Source organism: Dunckerocampus dactyliophorus, chromosome 2 (assembly GCF_027744805.1).
Source record: "Dunckerocampus dactyliophorus isolate RoL2022-P2 chromosome 2, RoL_Ddac_1.1, whole genome shotgun sequence".
Classification (NCBI taxonomy): domain Eukaryota; kingdom Metazoa; phylum Chordata; class Actinopteri; order Syngnathiformes; family Syngnathidae; genus Dunckerocampus; species Dunckerocampus dactyliophorus.
Window position 1 is genome coordinate 2,235,383 of NC_072820.1, and position 23,975 is coordinate 2,259,357.

Consider the following 23,975-nt stretch of genomic DNA (forward strand, 5'->3'; position numbering starts at 1 on the left):
CGTCTGGTGCACCCGGGGCCTGCCTGTGTTCACGTTGGCACCGAAGCTGAGAGACAAAAACAAATAAAAGCAACGACAAATCACACGCCGACTTAGAAGGATTTTTTACACTTTTCACAGTTTGATGTCGGACATCCTGAGCAGTGGTTCTAAGGGTGGCTGGACTTGCTTTGTGGGAACCTCACGGTCCTTCGCCGTGGTGGGGGCCCCTGTGGGTCAGGCCGGGCCTCCTGAGCAGAGGGGGGCGAGCGGAGGTGACCAAAAGGCTCTGCAGGTCTGCGGGGTCGTGAGGCGTGTAGGCGCAGCGTGCTTTGGCGACGGCGTCACAGGGATGCCGGTCAGAGCGCCTGAGGGTCTGGCGAGCCGCTGCGGGGCAGCGTCGGACTGCGGAATAGGATCAGAGGTTGTTGTTGTTGTGCAGGGCGTACGTTCGTCCACGTGAAAATGGCATACTTCCCACCTTGTCCGTGGACCTTCTGAGCACTGTTGGTCCCTTTGTCCGCTGCTACGTGGTGGCTTTCTGTCTCCAGCTGCAGGCAGCCTGGTGTGTTTACGTTCCTGAGGGTGGCTGCGGGCCTGAGCGAGCTCTGCAGTGTGATGGAACACATTGGAATTATTTAGTTTGCATGTGATGCTTGAATGTCACCAGGGAAATATATCAATCTATTTTTTGTGTGTAGAATGTACCACATGGTAGACTGGATTTGATACACACATTTCAGTCAGGAAAATCTTTGTTGCATTAAAAAAACAAAGAGTGCAAGCAGACAAGTAAATGCCGATACATCTGGTGGCGGTACATCCTAGATATTCTAGCCAATCACAAGCTGAAAAAAGTCGTTTCTCAAACTATTACTGTTGAATGGAGGAAAAGGAGACTCAAACGTGACCTCAAAGCCACGTTACTTTATGAGCTGCCTGTATTCAATGTTTTGGTTGTCACGTACCTGCCTTGAGGTCAAAGTCCAGGACGTCGCCGCCGTCTTTTGAACAAACGGCGTCAAACAGTCCAGCTGCAGTGGTGAGAGAGTTTTCTGTTTGTGTTTCCCGGACTTGTCACGTGCACAACTCACCGTCAAAAGTTGCCTCGGAGCCGACGGCCTCTGCTGGCGGGGGCCGGCCTCCTGTGGGGGCCCCCCTCCCTCGTTCTGGCCCTGGAGCAGCTGGCGGAACTGCTGGACCACCCCCAGGTCCAGCAGCAGCTTCTTCCTCTGGAGCAGCACCTTGACCCGCTCCTCCTCTTCCTCTTCCTCCTCTAGCTGGACCGGAGCAGGAGGCTGAGGAGCGTCGGCGAGGAGCTGCAGGCACAAATGTGATTAGTTTTTGCGGCGCTACCGTCGTCGCACAAGCATCGGCGATAAGCGCCGCTGAACGACCTTGACGACGGTTGCACATTTGCATGCAGCGGAGCTTAAAGTGTAGCAAGCCTCATCTGGTTCATTTGAATACTGCCGGGGGTCAAAGAGGAGAGGACCACAATTCATCCTGGGACAAAAGGCTCTAGGACGCCCTCTGGTGGCGGGCTGTGCACACCGCGGCTTGAGGCCTCACCAGCTGCAGGTCCCCCTCGGGGCAGGATGGGGGGTGTCTGCGTTGTGTGCGCCGAGGTCTCGCCCGCTCCCCCGCCGTCTCCCCCTGAGAGTCCCCCCGCCGGACGCCCGGCACGTCCCGCTGCTTCTCACGCAGCTCCTGGAGTTGCTGCCTGCAAAGAAAGGAACACTTCAGACATACACACTGAATAGAAGTCATTACAGAATGAAGTGACACTTTTTACCTTCTATTCCTTACTTCCTTTGGCCTTTTGTCCACACATGACTCAAGATGTTAATAATATTCCGACAATTTTGCCTAGCGACACCCTCTGTGCTGTTACCGATTGGCCAGAATTAAAAATGTGATGAAAAAAGATGTAAAAAATGTTTGGTTTTTTTTAGCAGTAGTACATGTATGCTTTGCATTTTACCTGTATTATCACATATTTATCAATTATTACCCACTGAAGATGAACAACATGTGTTTTCTGCAGAAAAAACGTCACAAAAACGTTGCAAAAAACGACCCATTTTTCGAGATTTAAAAACTTTTTAAATTTTTTATACCAAGAATCTGCAAATTTGCGGGGCCACAAATGCTAAATAGCGAACGCGCGGAGATCCACTTCCGTTTGCACCCAAAATGACCCCATCACCTTAAAGGGGACCTATTATGCTTTTCCTCTTTTTCTGACCTATAAATCTTGTTCCAATGTTGTATTCTCGTGTTAAACTATGCCTACGCGTCAGATAATGAGGTTTGCGCATTTGGAAGTGAGTTTTGGATGGCTCTGCACACTGAGTTTTTTTTAACACCGACCTCCATTGACGTCAATGCAACTCGGGCTTCCTTATATGGGCATGCCCAGCACCCCCGCTCTGCTTCCCTCTGTTCACGGTGTTAGCACGTATGGCTCCCAGGAAATGTTTGTAGGGGTGTGCCTAAAGAGGCAAGCATCAGGCAGAAGTGGTTGGAGTTGCTGATTCCCGGCCAGCAAGAGAAAAATATGCTCATATGTCACCGGCACTTCACACGGGACGGTTTTGTGAACATGGGCCAATACGAAGCTGGACTATCCGCCAAACTGTTGCCCAAGTCCGACGCCTTTCCAATGTTACTTGGTCGTGTCGAAGAGTCAGAAGAGCAAGCTGTAAGTAACAATTTAGCAGTGTGCTAACTGTGTTTATTTTGTGTAAGTAATCAGACAAAAGGGGTTCGGCAGCTTGGGAGTTTGACCAATCACAGCGGAGTGGGCTCGGTGGGAGGCGTACCTGGAGGAGGGCTGAGGGTGAATAAATTACAGAGACCGTTTGAGCGGGAGGCAGGAAACACTGCAGGAAGAGGAGCAGAGTCTGGAATATCTAGAAAGCTTTCTGTGCTTTCTGCTCTATAGGAGTCCAGAACTAAATACAAAGGCCCGAAAATGAGTAGAATAGGTCCCCTTTAAAGGAATTTTGCCCATCATACACAATCCTTATGTGAGCAGCCAAGAATGCACGTAATGGGACGCACCTATTCCGTCTAGAAAGCCTTCCGAAAAAACCTCAGAAAAGCGCCAACATCGCTCCATTTACATAATGTGACCTGCATATTAACCAAACTACCGAAACATTGTTATTATTATTGTTATTAACATTGTTACGCCCAAGAACTACTTTACTGGCGTAGTGACACCTCGCCACACCACACCGGCTCACTGCTAGCCAGCTAGCGACAAGCTTCACCACACGCTCGGTCAGAGCTCCGCGCTCACAGTGTCCACCACCGCAAGGTAACGCTACAATATTCCATGAATTAGCGACACCCCTTGTGCTGTTACCGGTTGGCTAGAATTCAAGAGGGGCACCTGGCACACTCCTGACGGGCTCTGGAAGCTTCCGTGGGCTGGACGAGCGAGTTGCTTTGGTTGAAGAACTTGTCGTACTTTTCTCCTCCCTCTCGAGGGAAGATCCTCCTGAAGCCTCCCAGGTGTTTTCTCTCGTGCGACGCCATCCGCTGGGCGGAGGCCGCCTGGCACTGCCGCAGCTCCTCTGACCTTGAACGTCAAAGACGAGGATGAGACATTTGACCTTGGAGCGGGGGTCGGGGCTGTGGGTCAGGGTCTACCTCGCCACTCTGGGTCGGTTCTCCTGCAGACGCTCCTTAGCCCGCCTGCTCTCCTCCTTGGTGATCCTGCTTCTGTTGCAAGCGCCCAAGTTGATGAGGAGCAGCGTGTCGTAAAGTAGCGCGTCCTTCACCTCACGGTCCAGCGCCGAGTCAGTGGTGAAACTTGGCGAGTGATTGACCTGCGGGGGACGAACGCTGTTCTTAACGAGCCGTACGCTAATTTGCTGCTGACTGATTGATGCGCTGAGATCAGGGCTGTCCAAAGAAGAACCTCGAGCACCCAGGGCCTCAGGCGCTGGTCCAGCAGGATGTCGAAGCCGAGGATCTCGAAGCAGGCGCTGCCGACGGCGTAACTGGGGAAGCACGTGTGGTAGTTGTGCCGGAGGACAGGCTGAACCGAGATGAGCGTCTTGATGATCACGTCCTCCACGTCGCTCCACAGCTTGTCCGTGTCGCCGCACGCTGCCTCCAGCTGCTTGATGAGCGCCGACAGCTTCCTGGAATCAAAGCAGGTGAAATGCTCGCGCGCGCAGAGAACGTGCTTGCCATGGCAACGTACCGCTTGCTACCCATGTCGTGGTCATGGACGAAGTTGTCACTGTGCTTGTTGATGGAGTAGTTGGTCAGGTGCATGCACACCTTGTCCTGATGAGGTTCCACACAGATTATTGAGCCACATTCACTTCACAACAACGAGTGGAGTTAACATGTTGGCTTCTAACCACGTTGCCGTGCGCCGGTTCCGTGTACTTGGTGGTGCAGAACCGTGCCAGCCCCTCCTCGAACAGGAATATCCTCAGTGGGTCACATGACGTGACCAGCACGTAGATACGGAGGTCGAACTTGTAGCCGTCGATGACCAAAGGCTGCGAGCAGTCGATTCAAGACAGTCGAGAGTGTGAACAAGTCAACTATGTGTGTGTTTGCGTGTGTGCCCACCTTGGAGATGTAGAGCTGACAGATCATGCGTTCTCCAGGCTGAATGTCTCTACTGGACCTGGTGATGAAGATGCCGCGCCCCTGAGAGCCTGCGTCGGGCTTACAAATGAAAGCCACGTGCTTCTTGAGGCGGGCGAACGCCAGGAAGTCACTGTAGCTGCAAAGCACAGCGGAGGCGGTGCATCACAAAGCGCTCGTCGACAGGGCGGCGAAGAAAACAAACAAACGCACGCACTCTGCCGGAAGGCACCACGTCCTGGGAAAGATGTTGTAGTCCTTTGGGAAGAGCTTGAGCATGCGGTTCAAGTTCCTGGCCAGAGTGTCTTTGCGGCAGATCTCGATCATCCCGGGGAAATGATTGATCTTCTGTAACGCACCAAACACAACACTGTTGACCTGACAGTTTTAATATGACAAAAACTACAAAAATGGAGGACAAAACACAAAGCAAAGTATATAATTAAAATCTGGAGGAGGCCATTGATGTGAACCACGTGAGCGGACTCCTCTGTGAGACTACCTGGTACTGTTTCATGGCCTTCACTCTCTCCAGAGACACGGAGCAGTCGGACCACATCAGCGTCCAGTCGCTGCCTTCCATCGCCTCTCTGAGGCCGTAACGTCGGGCAGCGCGTCGCACTGACAACACACACACACAGACACACACTAAACGTGAGTGTTTTCATAGGGGTGTAAAGGTTCGTGGTGTGCAGATCGATACTGAAATATCAATACTTTCAATACCAGCTCTTCAGGCTCTAAAATCGATTCTCATATCAAAATATCGATACTTGGGATATTTCAGTCATTTCAGGTGGCTTGCCTAAAAGCTTTGTCTGTTGAAACGATAACTTATCCTCAACAGAGCCAAGGGTGAATCGTGAATAAAGTTTACATTGTTAAACTAGTTCTTAATAATTAATCATTCATTTTACTGGTTTTATTATTTTACTTAAAGTGGAGTGAAAAAGTGTTTGCCCCTTCCTGATTTCTTTTTTTTTTTTTTTTTGCATATTTGTCCCACTTTTGTCACTGTTTCAGATCATGAAACAAATATAAATGTTAATCAATGACAACACAACTGAACACCAAATGCCATTTTTAAATGAAACTTATTATTAAGGGAGAAAAAAATCCAAAGCTACATACCATCACACTACCACCACCATATTTTACTGTTGCTATGATGTTCTTTTTCTGAAATGCCAGATGTAATGGGACATACACCTTCCAAAAAGTTCAGCTTTTGTCTCGTCAGACCAGAGTATTTTCCCAAAGGTCTTGGGGATCATCAAGATGTTTTCTGGCAAAATTGAGACGAGCCTTAATGTTCTTTTTGTTCAGCAGTGGTTTTGGTCTTGGAACTCTGCCATGCAGGCCGTTTTTGTCTTTCTTTTGGTGGAGTCATGAACACTGACCTTAACTGAGGCAAGTGAAGCCTGCAGTTCTTTGGATGTTGTTGTGGGGTCTTTTGTGTCGTCACTGCGCTCTTAGGGTCATTTTGGCTGGGAAGGTTCACCACTGTTCCAGGTTTTGGCCATTTGTGGATAATGGCTCTCACTGTGGTTGGCTGGAGTCCCAAAGCTTTAGAAATGGCTTTATAACCTTTTCCACACTGATGGCTCTCAATCACTCTCATTTAAGTTATGTTTCAACAAGGGAGGGCAATCACTTTTTCACACAGGGCCATGTAGGTTTGGATTTTCTTTCACACTAACTAATCAAAAGTTTCATTTAAAAACTGCACTTTGTGTTCAGTTGTGTTGTCATTGAGTAATATTTACATTTGTTTGATGATCTGAAACATTTAAGTGTGACAAACATGCAAAAAAATCAGGAAGGGTGCAAACACACACCACTGTATTTTCTTTTATTGTTTTTCTTTTATCATTTTCACATATATTATATTATATATATAATATATTATATTATATGATATACTGTATAATATATTATATGATTTTTGTCCTCAGTCTTTTCTCTTGTTGTATATTAGCTTGGCTATATTGTAAATCACCCCACTATGTCAATATACTCCAAGGTTTAAAATAAATACATAAATTACTTAAATTAATTATTAAATTACTGATTTATTTAAGTAATTTATTTAAATTCTTTAAATTAATAATTTATTAAAATGAATATTATATTTAACTCATACATTAATTAAATGACTTGTATTCTTTATGCTATGATATGAAATACACTACTTTTTCTAATTTACCAGACACATTAAGTGAATTTGCATCTGTGTCGGATCAGTATCACCGATACCAGCCTGAATTTTACTCAAGTGTCGGATCGGAAACAAAGTCGGTGGTATCACACATCACCAGTGACGGTACATGTAGTCATGATGCCATTTTTTGCGAGTCCCCACACGGCAGGCAGTGAAGTGAGGTACAAGAAGCATTTATGGCGTCACGCATCTACTCTGTCAACAAAAGCAGTTGAGCCCAGCCTTTGTCTGGCAGGAGTCATGGCTCACACACTTACTAAACGCATTTCAAGGAATTACAGCAACTTTGGTGAGTTCCGGTACTGCCGAACGAGGTGCGAAATCTCAACATGTGACGAAAAAACATTTTAAATGAAGCATAAAGGCATAAATATGTAAAAATTGTGGGGGGTTTAAATTTTTTTTTGTTCTTTTTTTGACCAATCTGCAAATTTGCGGGGCCACAAACGCTGAATGGCGAATGTGTAGGGCTCCATTTCCCTTACTGCACCCAAAATGAACCCGTCACCTTAAAACCGTGATGATGGCGTGCCGTTACGCCCCTCCTGTTTTATCATGTCAGCAAGTTGAAAGTAGCTAGATCACAGAAGACAAGAGTACAGTCCCACGTTTGCCGTTCAAATTTTGTGGCTTCTCTCTATCACAGTTTTTCAAAATAAATTATCGCTGCATTGTGCTTGACTACGGCTAAAAAATATGCATATTTAAGCAAATTGTGCATATTCTTGGCCTAATTTAATTGTAATATTTTAGCATAAAAATGGCTAAGTGTATACGGCAAATATACGGCATTCAAAAGATGTGATATGTTGTATTTTACACTGGTCACTAGGTGTCAGTAATGTTACATTGATGAGACAGTAGCCAGTGCAAGGAGCCCTATCCAGAAAAAAAAAAAAACTCACCCAGAGCTAATGTGCCAGTGTGACTCTGTTATGTCTACTGTGTTATATTCTCTTATAATGTCTAGCATATTGTGTATATTGTGTAATAGCAGTGTAAAGGTCACGATAGGGTTGTTATTTCATGTCTACAGGGCTCTAATAATGTTAAAAGGCGTATTTTAGAAGGTTGTAAACAGGTTTTCCATGCTGAGTATGTCTTATTTTCTCTTATGTCTACTATATTGGCTAATAGGGAGTGTAAAGGTGAGTATAGGGGTGTTATTTCATGTCTAGAGGGCTCTAATAATGTTAAAAAGTGTATTTTAGAAGGCTGTAAACAGGTTTTCTATGCTATATACCAAAAAAACTACCATTTATTTATAAGGCATCCTACTTTGCTGAAATTCACTTATCCCAGTCCAAACAATAAACTGCCATAAATGAGGGATTACTGTATACTACTCACAAAAGTACATGTGTGTGACCTCTGTGTGTGTGACCTCAACGTACCGCTTTCATACTTGCAGTTGCTCAAGTTGATACACAATCATCTGAAAGACAAGAGAGGACACACAGGGACAGAACACGCCTCTGCTTCCTCGTCGCCATGGCGACAACTAGTGTACAAGAGCAGCAGGTAAGTAGGTACCTCCTCTTGAGCCTTCTTCTCTTCTTGCGGATGCTTGCTGGCGTTTGAGTCAGCGTGTCGTCCGGCTCTCTGTCTTCACGCCGGTTGCCTCCACGAGTACCCTCGGGCATCTCCGGCAGAGCCATCCTGGTGTTGCAAAGGGACAAGACACCCTGGTGACCTCTGTCGGGTTCACTTTACCCTCCAGGATTTCCATTACCGCTATAACTTTGGTGACTCACCTTCACGGTCAAACCTACATGAGACAGGCCACGGCAGGACGCTCCAAAATCTGTCACGATGTCGTGGCACTCCCCTGTGGATGAAGCCCTCAGCATCATGGCCGCCGTGTCGTCCTCCAGGACGCACCACAGACAGCAGATGTCATGGCAGAGCTCGGGTCAGACTGAAACACGCTTGGGATCTGGTGACCCATCAGAAAGTGTTAGAAAACATTTGATCCCTCCGCACTTGACGAGCCGCCGCAAGAGGAGGATAATCCTGACGTTTTGTAGGTACACTGAAACAGAAGAAGTGCTCCTCACGTTGCTCACATAACATCCCTGGCAAGGACGGGACCCATGAACTCAGCATCTGAACTTAAATATACAGTCATGGAAAAATGATTAGACCACCCTTGTTTCTTCAGTTTCTTGCTCATTTTAATGCCTGATACAACTAAAGGTACCTCTGTTTGATGACAACAAAAATAGCTCATAAGAGTTCCATTTTTTGGCAGTACAATGCTATAGCTATTCATGTAAGAACTTAAGTGATTGTGGTTATTATCAAGAAAACCATGGAAGTTGCTAGATATCTGCTCTTAAATTAAACTCTTACTAGGTTATCGTCATTATATTTGTCCAAACATGGGTGGTCTAATATTTTTTTCCGTGACTGTACGTCCCTAAAGTAAACATTTGACACACAAGTATCCTCACTTTTAATATACTGCATTTGTTATCTTGGAATCAACATTGTTGCAATCTAAACAAGCTAAGGCTACAGTAACAGCATGAGTAATGCCGTGCCATGTTGCCGTGGCAACCACACGCCGACCGGCTGCTAACCAGTTAGCTTGAATTTGGACCGAAATAATTTCGTTAAACGGTCGCACGCGTCAACGACCTGCTTGAGCAAAGTGTTCCCGTCGGTGTTTGTCCTCGTCGTTGAGTAGTTTCGTCTCCAGTTTGGAAGTCTTGACGCTCCCAAGTACGCCAACAAGATGAAGTAAAGCCGAGCCAATTCCAGTTTCACGCTCCCGCTGCCTGGTTCTTGTCTTAGCCAATCACGAACAGGCAGCTCCACTGTGAATGATTGCTAGTAGTTCTGTTCTGATTGGCTGTGGCACTTTCGCTTCTGATTGGCCTTGTTTTTTCCTCAAATTAAAACTTTAGACTTTATTGTTAAGGCATTTTAAAACATTTCAGGTTTGCAATATACATGGCGATTATATAATGTGTTTTAGTTCCCATATTAAAAATTAAAACATTAGAAAGCATGACTGTTTTATGTTATTGTATCATTTGCTTCTGTTTTTTTAAATGTTTTATGTGTAACTTTCAACATATATCTTTTTATTTCGTTTGTTATTAATTTTATTGTACAATATTTTGTGTGTGTGCGTGTATATATATATATATATATATATATATATATATATATATATATATATATATATATATATATGTTAAAATGTTTGTTTTTTAAGCACGTGTGCGTGTATATATATATATATATATATGTTAAAATGTTTGTTTTTTAAGCCAAGGGTGTGCGATGAGTGAAATGCGTTTGTCTCCCTCTTGTGTTGTAATGACGACACTGCAAGTAAAGACGTAATAGCGCAATGAAGTTGCGAGCAGCGCAGATGTTGTTAACTTGTCATTATTTGTGGTTTGTTGTCTTGGTGGTGAATTAGTCATGTAAAACAAAGTCGTGGCAGACCCCTTAATGCCTCCCTTGCGTGATATTAAATCAAATGTGATGTTTTTAATCTGTCATTCGTTCCAGTGTGTGTCACATGTCATATTACAGCGTTTCTCGATCAGATTCCAAATGTCCGAGGCTTCATGAAAGCAGCGGGGCGGCTAGCACTCAGCAGGTCTGATGGCGGACAGCAGTCAGCAAAAAGTGACAACAAACACGTAAGATTTATTTCATTTCCGTCGTCATCTTATTCCTGGAAGTTGGCTATGATACCGTACGCTTTATGACAAACTATTTGTTTACGTTTGTTTATCGCTGCGACGCTTCCTGTTAATCTCATCGCACTTTTGGCTTGAATGTTTTCCGCCATGAATTGGCAGTGTGTTGTTGTGAACGAGTCGAGTTTGTTGAGTTTTGTCGAAGGAAGTGTCGACGAGAGTGCAAAAAGTAGACGAAAAGTATCATGTCGTCGTGACACCTGCCGTCTTCACTCTCACTGCTGACACCAGAGTCTTTTTATTCCAGCATGCACAAGTCCACTCCTGCCTTCTCCCAGGTGGTGTTCAGGAACATCCCCCACTCCTACCCGCCGTCCACCCCGGTCACGTGCAGCTACACCCTCACCGCAGCTTTCCAGCCCCACAGCCGCGACTGGGTGGGCATTTTTAAGGTGGATCATGTCGCTTTTTTCCGGTTTATGTGGTGCGTTTGAGGACGTATGCTGAGCTGTGTGTGCACTTTGATCTTCCAGGTGGGCTGGAGCACCACGAAGGACTATTACACCTTCGTGTGGGTGGAGCCGTGCGCAGACGTGGGACAGCAGGCAGCGGGCAGGCAGGCTTGTTTTAAAGGTGGAACATAAACGTCATCCTAATTAAACGTCAGTCATTCGGCAGCTTTGCCCGTCCGTGTTTTCAGATTACTACCTGCCCAAGGATGATGCAGACTTTTACCAGTTCTGCTACGTTGACAGTTCGGGCCAAGTGTGCGGCGCCAGCACACCGTTCTGCTTCAAAACGGCAACAGAGCAAAGTGCAGAGTGCACGTTAGACAATGACCTCTTGGTTATTACCACGCAGGTATCACACACTCACACCACATTTAAGCGTAAAACAGCCGTGTCCAAAGCTTGTTTTTTATCATCCCATATACAACAAAACTACAAAAAAAACAGCAAAAAGAGGAGGAAAAAGCTGAAATGTTGACAATAGTAACGCTACACTACTACAGTAATCACTCCTTTACCGCTGCTCATCGGTTCCAGACCCAAATGAATTTATGGGAATGAATTTGATGTATAAATTGAATATTTTCATAGTTAAATCAGAGAAAACCTGTTTACAACCTTCTAAATACCTTTTTTTTAAAACAGTATTAGAGAAATAACACCTTATAGTCACCTTTACACTCCTGTTACTCAATATAGTAGACATAATCTGAGAAAATAAAACAACCTGTTTATGGCCTTCCAAATACATGTTTTAATGTTACTAGAGCCTCTAGACATGACATAACACCCCTATAGTCACCTTTACGCTCCTGTTACCCAATATAGTAGACATCATAAGAGAAACTAAGATATACAAAACCAGTTTATGGCCTTCTAAATACATGTTTTAACATTATTAGAGCCCTCTCGACATGAAATAACACCCCTATAGTCACCTTTACCCTCCAATTACCACATACAGTAGACATAATATGAGAAAATAAGACATACAAAATATGGCCTTCCAAATACGTGTTTTAACGTTATTAGAGCCTCCAGACATGAGATAACACCCCTATAGTCACTGTTACACTCCTATTACCCAATATACATGTAGCAGACATGTGAGAAAATAAGACATACAAAACCTGTTTATGGCTTTCTAAATGCATGTTTTAACATTTAGAGCCCTTTCGACATGAAATAACACCCCTTTGCCGTCCTTGAGGGGTTCTCAAATGGTCTCAACCCGGGAACCACATTTTCCAATGGTCATTAAGTCGCCACCCACAGTTTTATTTTTAAATATATACATATTTAGTAAGATATTTTAAATATTAATATATTCAAATACAATCTTTTCACTTACACCTTATATTTTCTTATGTATTATTTTTATATGATTTTATATATTATTTGCTTTTTCAGCATAGATGGAAATATTTTATTATTTTTTAATTATGTGATTATTAGATTTTTCAGTATAGATGGAAAAAAGATGTCAAATATATTTTATTATGTATTATTATTATTATATATAATTTTATATATTTGATTTTTCAGCATTAATGAAAAAAGGATGTCAAATATATTTTATTGTTTATTATAATTTTTATTATTTTATATATTATTTGATTTTCCAGTAGGCGGTTCTGTGTGGGGAAAAAAGAGATGAAAGAAATGAAATTAGTCAAAATTTGATTTTTATGAGTGAATATTTTTATTATTTTATTGTTTGTTTTTTCAGCAGGCGGTTCTTTGTGGGAAAAAATGGGGAGGAGCAAAAAGTGATGAAAAAAATGAAAGTCAAAATGATGATTTTTTTTATTATTATTTTATGAGATATTTGATTTTTCAGCAGGCGGTTCTGGGTGTAAAAAGTAAAAAATAAAAAAAAGTTTAAAAAAAATGTAAAAAAAACCATGTAAAAAAACAAGCAAACAAAAAATAGAAAAGTTGTAGGTTGTAGGGTCTTCGGTGTGAGGTTGACGTCCAGATGAGATGTTGCCGTTGTCGGAGCAGGAGCAAGTCGACCGGAGCCTTCGGGAGAGCGCGGCGATGAAGGAGGCGGGGGATCGTCTCCAAGAGAAGAACGAGGAGTTGCAGAAAGCTCTGCGGGAGGAGAGACGCCAAGTCTGCGTTCTGACGGAGCAGAAGGAGCGGCAACGCAAAGAGATGTCTGAGCTGGCGAGAGAACTTTGTGAGATGAAGGATCAGAAGGAACGATTGGAAGACACGCTGCAGCAGCAACTACAGGAAATTGACAAATTAAAGGTTTGGCCCGTCTTTTTTCTTCTTAATTCCTCTTCATGTGGAGCTCATGTCTGTCGTTTTCTGTCCTGCAGCAGGAGATGTCGGTCCAGATGACAAGTCAGATGCAGATCCAGCAAAAGAACCCTGCTGAGAGCACACAAAGCTCAGATGATGATGATGGGCATTTACTCCAAACAGAGGTAGCGTCCTCCATGTTTGTTCACGCAACGAGGCACAAGAACCCACACAGTTCTTTTGTGCTTCCCCAGATGCAGCTGCGAGAAGCTCACACGGTGATTGCGGATAAGGAGGTCATGATTGAGGAGAAAGAACGCTTGTTGTTGGTGATGAAACGGCACGACGACGCACTGGCTCAGGAGAACCGAGTACGCCGTGGACACCTGCATTCTTTGCGTGAATATTTCAGCTAACACGATCTCGCTTGTGTCAGAACCTCAGAAATGACGTGGAGGAGCTGCGCAGGACGTTGGGGGACCTTCAAAAGGCCTCGCCCGCCCACGCAGCGCACCCTGAGGCCACGGCGCCCCCCGGTGGACTCACGCAGTCTGACGCAGCAGAGACAGGCGAGCCCTTGTACGACAACGTACCTGTAGGTGAGTGCAACGCATGTGAGACTGAATGATACCAACTTGTTCTTCAGGCTGACGCACGCCTCTGCCCTTTCTTTGCAGTGAGCATCGCAGAAGACGACAGCCAAGATGAGGTACAAAAACACATTTATTCATCATCATAATGTGCTAGCAAGCTAACCTTTTTAAATTCACCCGATACACTCATTACCCACTTCCATTAGGTACAGCTAATTATAGATGGGGCCAATCCGACGCAGTATCTGCATCAGGTTCCGATATCAGCGTAACACATGTATCAGAAACTTCCGATACCACCTGCAGAGATTTCCGATCCATGACTGTGCTTTAGTGTTGTCAGCAAACCAAGACTATCAGTGAACGTAACTAAAAGAATATTAGCATACGTAGCCAAAAGAGCATCAGCAAATGTAGCTAGAAGAACATCTGCAAGGTGATTGTGTAATGTCGTGGTGAGCACTTGAAGGCGATTCCGTACTCGCCTTGTTGACGCGTTGGCTGCGTCTGCTTCCTCCACAGCTGACGCTGTCGTGCCGTCACTGCCTGGAAAGCTTCCCCGGAATCACGCGGGCAGAGGTGGAGCAACACGAGCGCAGCCACCAAGTGTGCCCCTTCTGCACGCTCATCTGCGACAACATGGCGCAGTCCGTGTTTGAGGACCACGTCTACAGCCACGAAATGTGACTCGGGAGATCTGAGCAAAAACTGTTGAAAAGCGTTTTTGAATGTGAGGAAATTTGCAGAAACAGGGCGAGTGTCCTTTAAGGGCGGGAAGAAACCACTAAAACACCTGAGATCATTTATTGGTACGAGCTGAAGAGTTGAAATCCAAACATATTTTTATTCACGCCAACACAACAACCTGTGGGCAGAATAAAAAAAACTGTTCTTTCAAAGAGTTGTCAGTCATTTCCATTTACACAATCACGGGCTCATCTGATTGGCCTCCTCGGGCGTGACATCGCGGGACGTGAGCTCAGAGAAGAGAGCAGGCAGCCAGTACTGCGGCTCGCCCGACGCCTGCGAGTCCAACCAGGCCAGGCCCTCCTTCAGCAGGTGGTCCTGGAGGGAAGAGCATGCCGCTGTATTTTGGGAATTGTTATATGCTGTGATGTGTTCAGCAATACAGTGGAACCTTCATTTTATGTAATTGACAAAAATGACTCATGTTTACTGTAATTGCATATTTTCTGACAAGTTTCCCATTGGAGATGAATGGGCAACTTATTTGGTGCCCCCTACTGGTAGAAAATCAATTTACATTCCTGTAATATGCTTATTCTGCTTGTTGCACAACCCCATGGTTGCTGGTTCCAGCCTCGACCCCCGCTGACATTTCAAATTCCTCCAAAAATTAATAGACAAATGATATGGTCCAAATGATCCTCGGTCCTTGTAATTGCTTAACATCAATCGTTCTCCGCTTTTACGCGCCAACATTTCAAATTCCATCGTTTGTTTTTTTTCCGTTCGTACAGGGTGACATGGCTCAGGTGGTTGCTGGTTTGATCCTCAGTCCTCGTAATTGCTCAACATCAATCATTCTTTATTTTTACGCTCCAACATGTCAAATTCCATCGTTTATTTGTACAGGGTGACACGGTTCTGATGGCACATTGGTCGTCTCCCGGCACGGCGGTTGCTGGTTCGATCCTCAGTCATCGTAATTGCTTAACATCAAACGTTGTCCATTTTTACGCGCCAACATTTCAAATTCCATTGCTTTCTTTTTTTTTTCATCTGTACAGGGTGACACGGCTCAGGTGGTTGCTGGTTCGATCCTCAGTCCTCATAATTGCTCAACATCAATCGTTCTTTATTTTTACGCTCCAACATTTCAAATTCCATTGTTTTTTTGGTGGGTTTTTTTTGGGTGGTTTGTCTGGTAACTACTCCCACATTTCTCAATCGCTTCTAAATGATCGGCTCATTCAGGACATGTAGGCTGTCTGTCAGGACTTGAAAAAAATAAATAAATAAATAAATTCCCCACATTTTCCATAAGTCATTGACAGTTTCAATTTCATGCCGTGTTGGTGGAAATTTATTCTAAAGTTACATGCAACAGTCTCCACGGTGGTGTGGTTCAGGTGGTAGAGTGGTCGTGTCGCAACCTGATGGCTGCTGGTTCGATCCTCAGTCGGTGAATGGGTTTTGACACTCATAGTACTTTGCAGCTTTCACATGCAATTTCTACTGAAAATTCTTTGTCTAGTTTATCCTTTTCATTCGTTACTTTGCATTGTTTTGTGCATGAAAAACTAGAATTATCCAGGAAATGTAGTTTTTTTTGGTCAATATTTTTGGGTGTATTTCTTATGAGGAAAAATTGCTTCGTGTTTTCTCCTGTTTCGGTTTTCGTCTGACCTGTTTGGACCGAGGTTCCACTCACCAGGACGTGACACGCTCGCTCCTTCTCCCACTTGAGGTTGTTCTTGATCTCGCTCACGGTCACGTAGCCTTTCTTCTGCACAACCAAGACATCGGCGATAAGTTTGGCGATGTCACATTTCAAAAAAACGTTACCTCGGCCAGCTGTAGAACCACCGTGTGGTCCATGTTGAGTTCTGCTGGCACCGACTGCACCAAGTAGGAGCCGCCGACCGGAATCATCCCGAAACCGCTGCCCATGACTTTCAGTTTCTTGATGGCTCTCACCAAGTCATCCCTGCCAGACACACACACTGTAGCGTCAACGTTTGCGTTCCGTGAGCTGATGTGACGGCTTTATTCTTACTCACTGGCTCACATCCTGCGCGTATTTGCCGCGTCCTTTCAGAACCCTGAGGTGGAGTTCATCCAAAGTGATGAGTCCTGGCAGAAGACAACATTTCAACCGTCTGTCACCTGTCGGTCAAGCTGCATGTCCTCATCACTGACCTCCGTTTCTGTGCTTCAGCGCCAAGCAAACCTCGATGATTTGGACGCCGAGCTCGTAGTAGAAGTCACCCACTCCCAGCATCTCTGACCAGAAACCTTTGCCAGCTGGGATTTTAAAAAAAGGCAACAGAGAGCTGTGTTAAACGTGTGTCTAAATATATTCTTCATGGTGCTTCTTACAGGCAAGCGGGTCGACTCCGATGGTGGCACACATCTCCTGAAACTGAACCCGGAACTGAGAACTCTTGCGGATTTCCTGTTTGTGCTTGCTGGCAAACTCCTCCAGGTTGGACTTGAACGTGTCCAGCTGCTTGGACATCTGTCCCAGAAAGACAACATGTTGCTTTGAAACGCTTCCGACACGAACCGTCAGCATGACAGAAGCCAACCTGCCTGAACTATCTGATCCTCCGCAAGAACGCTTCCTCTTTCTTTGTATTTAGCCTGAAAGGGAAAAACACAAATGTCAAAGATAAAGAGTGTCATTCTTTCATCATCTTCTCTTACCTCTGCTAGCTTCTTTTTGGCGATAGCACCCGCACCGACGCCCCTCCGATGCATTCCGCCGTTGCTTTTGCGTAGCGACAATTGAAAGAAGAATAAGGTACAAAAAATGTTAACTTGTTTTGGTGCTACTAGCGAAGCTAAGCTAACGAGCTAACCAGTTTACGTCCGCGTACAGCTCAGCTCAGCACTTCCCTCACTTGTCACCGACATACAGCCCACAGAATGAATTGACATGGATTCAGTTCACTTCATGAGCAAGTTAAAGCGTCGTTAAAATGCTACATTTTTTAAAGAAAATATTATTTCTAGCTGGAGAGGTTTTGGCTACTCGGGTGCTGCTGTTCCAGTTTGTTTGGTAGTTTAAGTTCGCCATGTTTGGAACAGTGCCCCCTGGTGGTTTGGAGAGTATTGTAGCTTCGTTTGAATGCGTCACTGCATCGCTTTAAAATGTCAACTGCAGAATATTATATAATATTACATATAGGCTATTGCGACGCACATTTTTTTAATCGCTTGAGTATTTTAGAATGCACATAAATAAATAAGCACTTGACATTTCTAGTTTTGTCATGTTAAAATTAAAATCCACAGATGAGTCGACATTTAATAAATGCTTTAATAATTTTGAAGCTTTTCCTTGTAATATTGCAGCATTATTCATTATTTTCAGTGAAGCGTACTCATGGCAACCTAAACAGACATGGCCAGCCAACGCATTGCGCATGCGCAGTCGTGTGCGCTTTAAAAGAAGACTTGAGGAGGGAACATGAACACCATTGCCTTTGGACTTGGCTTATAGCCCCGGTAAGATAAAAAAATAAATCGCAACGTCGTTAAAGGCGTGCCGGTGAAAGGTCTGAGTGTTTATAGACGCGGTCGATACACCAACGTCGCTTTGGACGCGGGTTTTGTTGGCTAAGCTAGCTGGCTAGCGTTAGCCAGCTAGCGAGCTGTTATTGTTTTTCATGGGGAGCTAAAATGGAGGAGCTGCTTGCTGCGTTCTTCTCTACCACTCCCGAGTCCCTGCGTGAAGCGCCGCCACTGAAACGTCTCCGCTTACGCACAGCAAAGATAGGTAACCGTTAACTTGACCGGTAAGCCTCCGAAGTAGTCGCCGTGTGTTTGTGTTGCGTGTGTGCGTGTGGAGCTCAGCTTGAAATTCAAACCCGGCGTGTGACTCTTAAGAAAAGCAGGTCGGGATCACGCACTCTTGACGTAGCAGTGTTTCCGCCATTGGACTGTTAGTTGTTGGTGCAGACAAGACATGCACATCACAAACGCCACATGTCTTTATTTGTGTCCGTTCTGCAGGGGGGCAGCCTGCTGCGGTTGCACGATGAACAGCCATGAGCATGAGAGCCTCCTTGGGTCCACCGTCGGGATCCAAGCAGACCGCTGACGCCGTCCACAGAACAGCCTTGGGCATCGCCGCTTTGCATCCTGTGAGCCTCAAGAGGGAGTCCTGTGGCTTTGTGTTGGATGCCCAGCACTTCCAGCGGGCTGAGACCCCCAGCAAGTTGGAGCAGACGTACATGAGCAGCAAAGTCTCGCAAGTACTTCAAGCGGACAGCGAAACTGTGGGGATACTGTCCCCTGTCAGACCAATGGGGGGTGAGGGAACCCCGGTGAAAGGTAAGCCCCTCTCCCTCGACAACATGGAAAACCCTCACATGGCTTTGAACAACGCCCCCAAGGACGCCGGGGGGGGCGAGAGCGTCAAGGGAGTCGTCCCCGGCGTCGTCGGCGCCGCGTCCATCGAAGTCTCGTCCGAGGGCAAGTGGAAGAACATCAGGAAGAGCCCGGCCAATCCGCACACGCAGGCCAACTGTCTCCGGCAGATTCTGCTGCTGCAGCTGGACCTCATCGAGCAGCAGCAGCAGCAGCTGCAGTCCAAGGACAAGGAGATAGATGAGCTCAAAGCCGACAAGGAGACGGTATGGAACACCAACCTCACATGCATTCAATCAGGGGTGGCCACAGCTACACATTCAACCACCTTGCATGCACTTTTGTCTTTGCACACTAGGTGGGGCTGCTGTCATTACTTTTCAGAAAAAAGGGAATTTTTGTAACGTTGCTGTCCATCCTGTCTGCAGCTTCTGGCACGTATCGAGCGCATGGAGCGCCGCTTGCAGCTCACCAGGAAGGACCCGCCACGCGACAAGCGGCTTTTCCAGCCCTTGGAGCCGTGGACCCCCGACAAGGAGGACATGTGGGACCTGGACATTGAGGAAAGTCCACAACCCAATCCATCCGCTCTGCTGCCTTTAAGTCGGAGCAGCAAAGGCCAAAAGAGGTAACGAGAAGAAGAGAAGCTAGCAAAAATAGAAAAAGTGCTCCCGGATGTTTACCATCATACGTGTGCACGCACAGGAAGTCCTGCTTTGGAGATCCCAAACTGCAGAAGTCGCGGGGAAAGAGCGCCAAGCTCAGCCCCCAGAAGCTGGACAGTCAGCCAGCATCGCCCGCTCAGCGAGAGCTGCGCAGCAAGGAGACGCCCGAGAAGAGCGCCCCCGCCAGGCCGGCGTGCAAAGAGGAGGCGGAGCTGAGCTGTCAGATGGATGACCTGCCCTTCATGTCCACCACCGAGATGTACCTGTGCTGCTGGAACCAACCTCCTCTGTCCCCTCTGCGAGAGACGTCTCCTAAGAAGGAGGACGAGGTGGCCAGTGAGTGGACTACTCGTGTAGAACATGACACGCTGATTGTTTGGAAGCCTAACCCATATCTCGCCTTCAACCACTATGTCCTTCAGATTCTCAATCCATGATTAACTTCCTTTTCCCGTCTTCGTGCCGCCTCTCAGTTCCGTCTTGGAGGGAAAATGTCATGGAGCCGCTGGGTGAGGATTTAGCCTTTAACCCCCAAGAGGTGAGGAACGAACGAACGCTGAGCTCATGTTTAAGTGAAAAGCGATGACTTGTGGTACGTCTCCCCCCACCCCCCTTTCCAGCCGCTGGATGATGGCGTGTTTCTGAAGCGTCACGCCAAGCTGGAGCTGGACGAGAAGAGGAGGAAGAGGTGACGGTCACATGCTTTATTTGTAGTCCAACGGGAAGCCTGGTCCCTCCAGGTTTTGGTGGGAGTTTTCTTGTGATGCGTTGCGGCCTAAAAATTTTCACGACAGCTTTTTCAAAACGTTGCGGTGTTTTGAGGCTTGTTTTAAAGACATTGCATCGAAACAACCCATTTGATATCAGTGTTTTACCGGAGAGTCATATCCATCTTGTATGCCGCTTATCCTCACTAGGGTCACGGGTATGCTGGAGCCTATCCCGGCTGACTTGGGGCGAGAGGCGGGGGACAACAGCCAATCGCAGGGCCGTAGAGGCAGTTCATACCACCAATTTGTTCGGGTTAAAACATTTTTAACATTGCACGTTAATCATGTTTACACTCTTACACTAATTCCCGTGCACAGACGTGCGTACACACACACGCGTATAGTAATCCCTCGCCACTTGAGGCTTTGAATTTTGCGGCTTCACTCTCACGGTTTTTCCAAAATACATGAATAAATCATGCTGTTGGGTGTTTGAGTACAGCTTATTATTAGTCACGAAATATGCATGTTCCAACACGTTTCACATATTTTTGCTTTAACGAAGCATTTTCAAGCATAACATGGCGAGATGAAGTCAAATACAAATGTAACGCATTCAGAGACGTCGTGATGATATGTAGTATTCTACATAATTACATTATTTTACAAAATTTTGGGTGAGACGCACAACCACCAGACTTGACCATAGACCTGAAACCTAACTCTGAACCCCTGACGTTACGTCCTGTCCTCCCTCAGGTCCCCCTAGCATTGGAACGGAGCACATTTACAGCAGCCCATAGGAGCAGGAGTCTTATTTACGTCTTAAATGGCTTATTTTTCAATTATTATGTCTGCTATATTGGGTAATAGGAGTGTAAAGGGGACTATAGGGGTATTATTTCACGTCTAGTGGGCGCTAGTGTTAAAAGCAGTATTTAGAAGGTTGTAAACAGATGTTCTATAACCATATGTAGAAGATAAGCAGGTTTTCTGTGTCTTATGTCTACTACATTGGGTAATAGGAGCATGACGGGGACTAGGGGGGTTATTTCATGTCTAGGAGGCTATAAAAATGTTAAAAACAGTATTTACAAGGTGGTAAACAGGTTTTATATGTCTTATTTTCTCTTATGTCTACTATATTGGGTAATAGGAGTGTAAAGGTGCAATGGGATGTTATTTCATGTCTAGAGGGCTCTAATGTTAAAAAACATATTTAGATGGTTGTAAACAGGTTTTCTGTGTCTTATGTTTTTATTTTCTCTTATTATGCCTACTATAGTGTTGATAGGAATGTAAATGTGACTTTAGGGGTATTATTTAATGTCTAGAGGGCTCCAATAACGTTAAAAACAGTATTTACAAGGTGGTAATCAGGTTTCCTATGCTGTAACTATGAAAATAATTCATTTATAAATGAGGAATTTCACTTATTACAGTCGGGTCTGGAACCAATTTACCGCCAAAAGCGAGGAATTGCGTTTGAGACTCAAACAAGCAAGCATGCCCAGTTTCACTAAGGTCTTCCACGTTTACTTTAAAGTTACTCACTTTGGTTTTTTGGGTACTTGCAACCACTTCAGTCATGGTCACTTGCCGGGTGTATCGACACCCTCCAGCATGCCTTGTGGGCGAAACGCGCCGGTTCAAGCAATGACTTTGCTGGTAAAGTTGCGGTGATTAGATGCAATTGCAAAGCAGCGGGGGGGGGGGGGAATCGCAACGTGGTAAATTTCTGGTGGGACTGGTAAGCCGTGGCGTGCGACCGCCGTAATAAACTCCCTTCTTGTCAGGTGGGACATCCAGCGAATCAGAGAGCAGCGCATGTTCCAGCGTTTGCAGCAGCGCATGAATAGGAAGAAGATCATCCAGGAGACTGAGCCGGAGCTTTCGTCCTTCTACCCGGACACGGAAGATGGTGCGTTTGGGAGACGAGAGTTGTAGCGTTGGCTGCATTAACGTCAACGAATGTTTTCTTCCCACCAGTGGAAGCCATCATGATCACCCCCTTCTTGCCTGTGGTTGCGTTTGGCCGACCGCTGCCCAAGCTCTCACAGCAGTACGTAACTCGGCTGTAATATTTTATTTATTTATTTATTTATTTTTTAAAATAAAACATCTTATTCAAAACGTCATTTGCTTTAGGAATTTTGAGCTGCCTTGGCTGGACGACCGCAGCCGATGTCGCATCGAGGTTCCCAAGAAACACACTCCTCACCGGACCTGTCGCAAGTGAATGTTGCAGAGCGGAGACGCTTCCGTGTGTTTGTGGTGGGGCCAAGTCAAGTGGCATGTGTGTAACTACTGTTGCTTTCCGTGCGGAAGAGAAACACCACTCTCCAGGCTCAGGATAGAACAAGATGTTGACTCTCACAAGAAGCGTTGTCATGTGACCCAGTAGCTCCGGTCAATGTCCTAGCTAATAACATCCACGGTTGACCCTTCAACCGCCCCCCACGCTGCTTTTGGTGAAGAAATGTCCACATCTTAACTGTATTGCTGTGTATCACTCATCTCTGTGCCGTGTGGCACCATCACACTCAGCATGAGCCAAAATCAAACCATCAAATAGACGGGTTCTAATCTCAGCTTGAAAGCCTTTCTTCTGTTTCTGTTTTTTTGCTTTTACATGTGAGGTGCATGGATTCTATTTAGCTGTAAAACAACGGTAGCATGGCTTAGCCCTCAACGGAGCATCCGCTCAGGCAAAAACAAAAAAAATGACTTACTGTACTTGGCAGCATGATAATTGGCTGCAGTGTCCGCGTTCGGCCTTAGAGCACACCCAGTGAAGATTAGGCGAGTCATTTGTGTGCGTCGACCTCCAGGAGCAGTCAGCTGACACCCGCTGAGGTCTGCTTTAGAAGAAAAGCAAAGTTCCTAGCTTGTAGTCCTAACAACACGCTGCCAGTTGTTTGCTTAACGACCTTGTTTCTTGATGCAACGGCGCTCTGCAGCTTCACTATACTGTACAAATGCATCAATGTTCGCAAAGTCTGCAAACAAGTTGGGTTCTTCTGTTTTTTCTGTACATAGTTCTCAAGTACAAATGTACATAAAACATGCCTGTTATTTTTTTATTATTTAATGTTGAAAGTGTTGAGTACATTCAATATCCAATGATTGTATGTTGACACATTGAAAGTTTTGGAAATTACATTTTTTTGGAATAAAAATGACCATCTCTGTGCTTTATCGATTTGGGTTTTGAACGTCTTTTGTAGAGATTTAACAGTTAAAATAAACTTGCACTTATTTTTATACAAACCAGTGTGGTTAGAAAGCTGTTAGTGGAAGACAACGCGAGACGTCGATCATTAACTGCAATTCCCAGAGTCCCTTTCGGCATCACATCTATGAACCTCAGGACGTGATGGCGTCACAGGCAAATAACCGGAAGTTCTTCCCCCGTCTGCGTGCGTCATACAGTTTACGTTTTTTGTCAATTAAGCAACTTTGAATGTGTATTTTGTACGAAATAGCAACGTTTAAGCAACAACGTCTCAATGTTTACAACTCAATCTTGACCGAGGTCATTTTTGTAACCCATTTTTCCATGCTGTTAGCCAGGCTTAGTGTGACCCAACGCTGTTTCCTATCCGAACAGAGGAGGCATACTTTAAATGTATTGAAATTATAAGGCGTGTTGGAGTAAACTTTTAAGTATCGTTTTAGTATCTCATTGCCGGGCCGAGTGTCCCAGTTTCCGTT

General features: G+C 45.4%; 4 protein-coding genes across 14 annotated transcripts; 2 read left to right on the plus strand and 2 right to left on the minus strand.

Annotated features, from left to right (window-relative positions):
• On the minus strand, nucleotides 1–10,820 carry ttll6 (tubulin tyrosine ligase-like family, member 6). 8 transcript variants are annotated; one of them, XM_054761818.1, is made up of 18 exons: nucleotides 10,737–10,820; nucleotides 8,572–8,753; nucleotides 8,351–8,476; nucleotides 8,212–8,249; nucleotides 5,099–5,217; nucleotides 4,814–4,944; nucleotides 4,579–4,735; nucleotides 4,362–4,505; nucleotides 4,199–4,284; nucleotides 3,911–4,136; nucleotides 3,640–3,818; nucleotides 3,380–3,568; nucleotides 1,552–1,702; nucleotides 1,377–1,448; nucleotides 1,074–1,298; nucleotides 948–1,034; nucleotides 461–587; nucleotides 1–384 (listed from the first exon to the last, which is right to left on the minus strand). In XM_054761818.1, exons 3-18 carry the CDS (start codon nucleotides 8,473–8,475, stop codon nucleotides 182–184), a joined length of 2,259 nt encoding a protein of 752 aa, XP_054617793.1. In that variant the 5' UTR covers nucleotide 8,476; nucleotides 8,572–8,753; nucleotides 10,737–10,820; the 3' UTR covers nucleotides 1–181. The 8 variants fall into 8 exon arrangements, with proteins under 8 accessions (XP_054617793.1, XP_054617799.1, XP_054617807.1 ...); XM_054761824.1 differs by lacking the exon at nucleotides 10,737–10,820 and adding an exon at nucleotides 9,458–9,585 and having other exon boundaries at nucleotides 3,920–4,136; XM_054761832.1 differs by lacking the exon at nucleotides 10,737–10,820 and adding an exon at nucleotides 9,458–9,585 and having other exon boundaries at nucleotides 948–1,013.
• Nucleotides 10,381–14,852, plus strand: calcoco2 (calcium binding and coiled-coil domain 2). The gene is made up of 10 exons (XM_054761909.1): nucleotides 10,381–10,476; nucleotides 10,784–10,928; nucleotides 11,010–11,109; nucleotides 11,177–11,337; nucleotides 12,990–13,241; nucleotides 13,313–13,420; nucleotides 13,490–13,606; nucleotides 13,672–13,834; nucleotides 13,913–13,944; nucleotides 14,351–14,852. Exons 1-10 carry the CDS (start codon nucleotides 10,439–10,441, stop codon nucleotides 14,513–14,515), a joined length of 1,281 nt encoding a protein of 426 aa, XP_054617884.1. The 5' UTR covers nucleotides 10,381–10,438; the 3' UTR covers nucleotides 14,516–14,852.
• On the minus strand, nucleotides 14,619–18,347 carry snf8 (SNF8 subunit of ESCRT-II). Its single transcript, XM_054761947.1, has 8 exons — nucleotides 17,219–18,347; nucleotides 17,105–17,155; nucleotides 16,892–17,030; nucleotides 16,712–16,816; nucleotides 16,573–16,645; nucleotides 16,358–16,499; nucleotides 16,224–16,298; nucleotides 14,619–14,893 (listed from the first exon to the last, which is right to left on the minus strand). Exons 1-8 carry the CDS (start codon nucleotides 17,270–17,272, stop codon nucleotides 14,756–14,758), a joined length of 777 nt encoding a protein of 258 aa, XP_054617922.1. The 5' UTR covers nucleotides 17,273–18,347; the 3' UTR covers nucleotides 14,619–14,755.
• Nucleotides 17,921–23,463, plus strand: msl1b (MSL complex subunit 1b). 4 transcript variants are annotated; one of them, XM_054761887.1, is made up of 10 exons: nucleotides 17,921–18,022; nucleotides 18,530–19,050; nucleotides 19,096–19,152; nucleotides 19,315–19,514; nucleotides 19,592–19,887; nucleotides 19,974–20,089; nucleotides 20,172–20,239; nucleotides 22,058–22,182; nucleotides 22,251–22,323; nucleotides 22,410–23,463. In XM_054761887.1, exons 2-10 carry the CDS (start codon nucleotides 18,565–18,567, stop codon nucleotides 22,498–22,500), a joined length of 1,512 nt encoding a protein of 503 aa, XP_054617862.1. In that variant the 5' UTR covers nucleotides 17,921–18,022; nucleotides 18,530–18,564; the 3' UTR covers nucleotides 22,501–23,463. The 4 variants fall into 4 exon arrangements, with proteins under 4 accessions (XP_054617862.1, XP_054617844.1, XP_054617871.1 ...); XM_054761869.1 differs by having other exon boundaries at nucleotides 18,530–19,152; XM_054761896.1 differs by having other exon boundaries at nucleotides 18,530–19,152; nucleotides 20,025–20,089.
• Nucleotides 23,464–23,975: the final 512 nt, after the last annotated feature.

Bases quoted from the DNA above. Each gene is read 5' to 3' on its own strand.
- msl1b (XM_054761869.1), top strand. From the start codon at position 18,565: ATGAGCATGAGAGCCTCCTTGGGTCCACCGTCGGGATCCAAGCAGACC. The intron at 19,153-19,314 runs GTATGGAACACC...TCCTGTCTGCAG, and splicing joins TCAAAGCCGACAAGGAGACG to CTTCTGGCACGTATCGAGCG. The intron at 19,515-19,591 runs GTAACGAGAAGA...GTGCACGCACAG, and splicing joins AGCAGCAAAGGCCAAAAGAG to GAAGTCCTGCTTTGGAGATC.
- calcoco2 (XM_054761909.1), top strand. From the start codon at position 10,439: ATGGCGGACAGCAGTCAGCAAAAAGTGACAACAAACAC. The intron at 13,421-13,489 runs GTAGCGTCCTCC...GTGCTTCCCCAG, and splicing joins GGCATTTACTCCAAACAGAG to ATGCAGCTGCGAGAAGCTCA. The intron at 13,945-14,350 runs GTACAAAAACAC...CTTCCTCCACAG, and splicing joins AAGACGACAGCCAAGATGAG to CTGACGCTGTCGTGCCGTCA.
- ttll6 (XM_054761818.1), bottom strand. From the start codon at position 8,475: ATGGCTCTGCCGGAGATGCCCGAGGGTACTCGTGGAGGCAACCGGCGT. The intron at 3,819-3,910 runs GTTCTTCTTTGG...CGTCCCCCGCAG, and splicing joins TGAGGCCCTGGGTGCTCGAG to GTCAATCACTCGCCAAGTTT. The intron at 588-947 runs GTACGTGACAAC...ATCACACTGCAG, and splicing joins GGACTTTGACCTCAAGGCAG to AGCTCGCTCAGGCCCGCAGC.
- snf8 (XM_054761947.1), bottom strand. From the start codon at position 17,272: ATGCATCGGAGGGGCGTCGGTGCGGGTGCTATCGCCAAAAAGAAGCTA. The intron at 16,500-16,572 runs GTGAGTAAGAAT...TGTGTCTGGCAG, and splicing joins TACGCGCAGGATGTGAGCCA to GGATGACTTGGTGAGAGCCA. The intron at 16,299-16,357 runs GTAACGTTTTTT...TTGGTTGTGCAG, and splicing joins TGGTTCTACAGCTGGCCGAG to AAGAAAGGCTACGTGACCGT.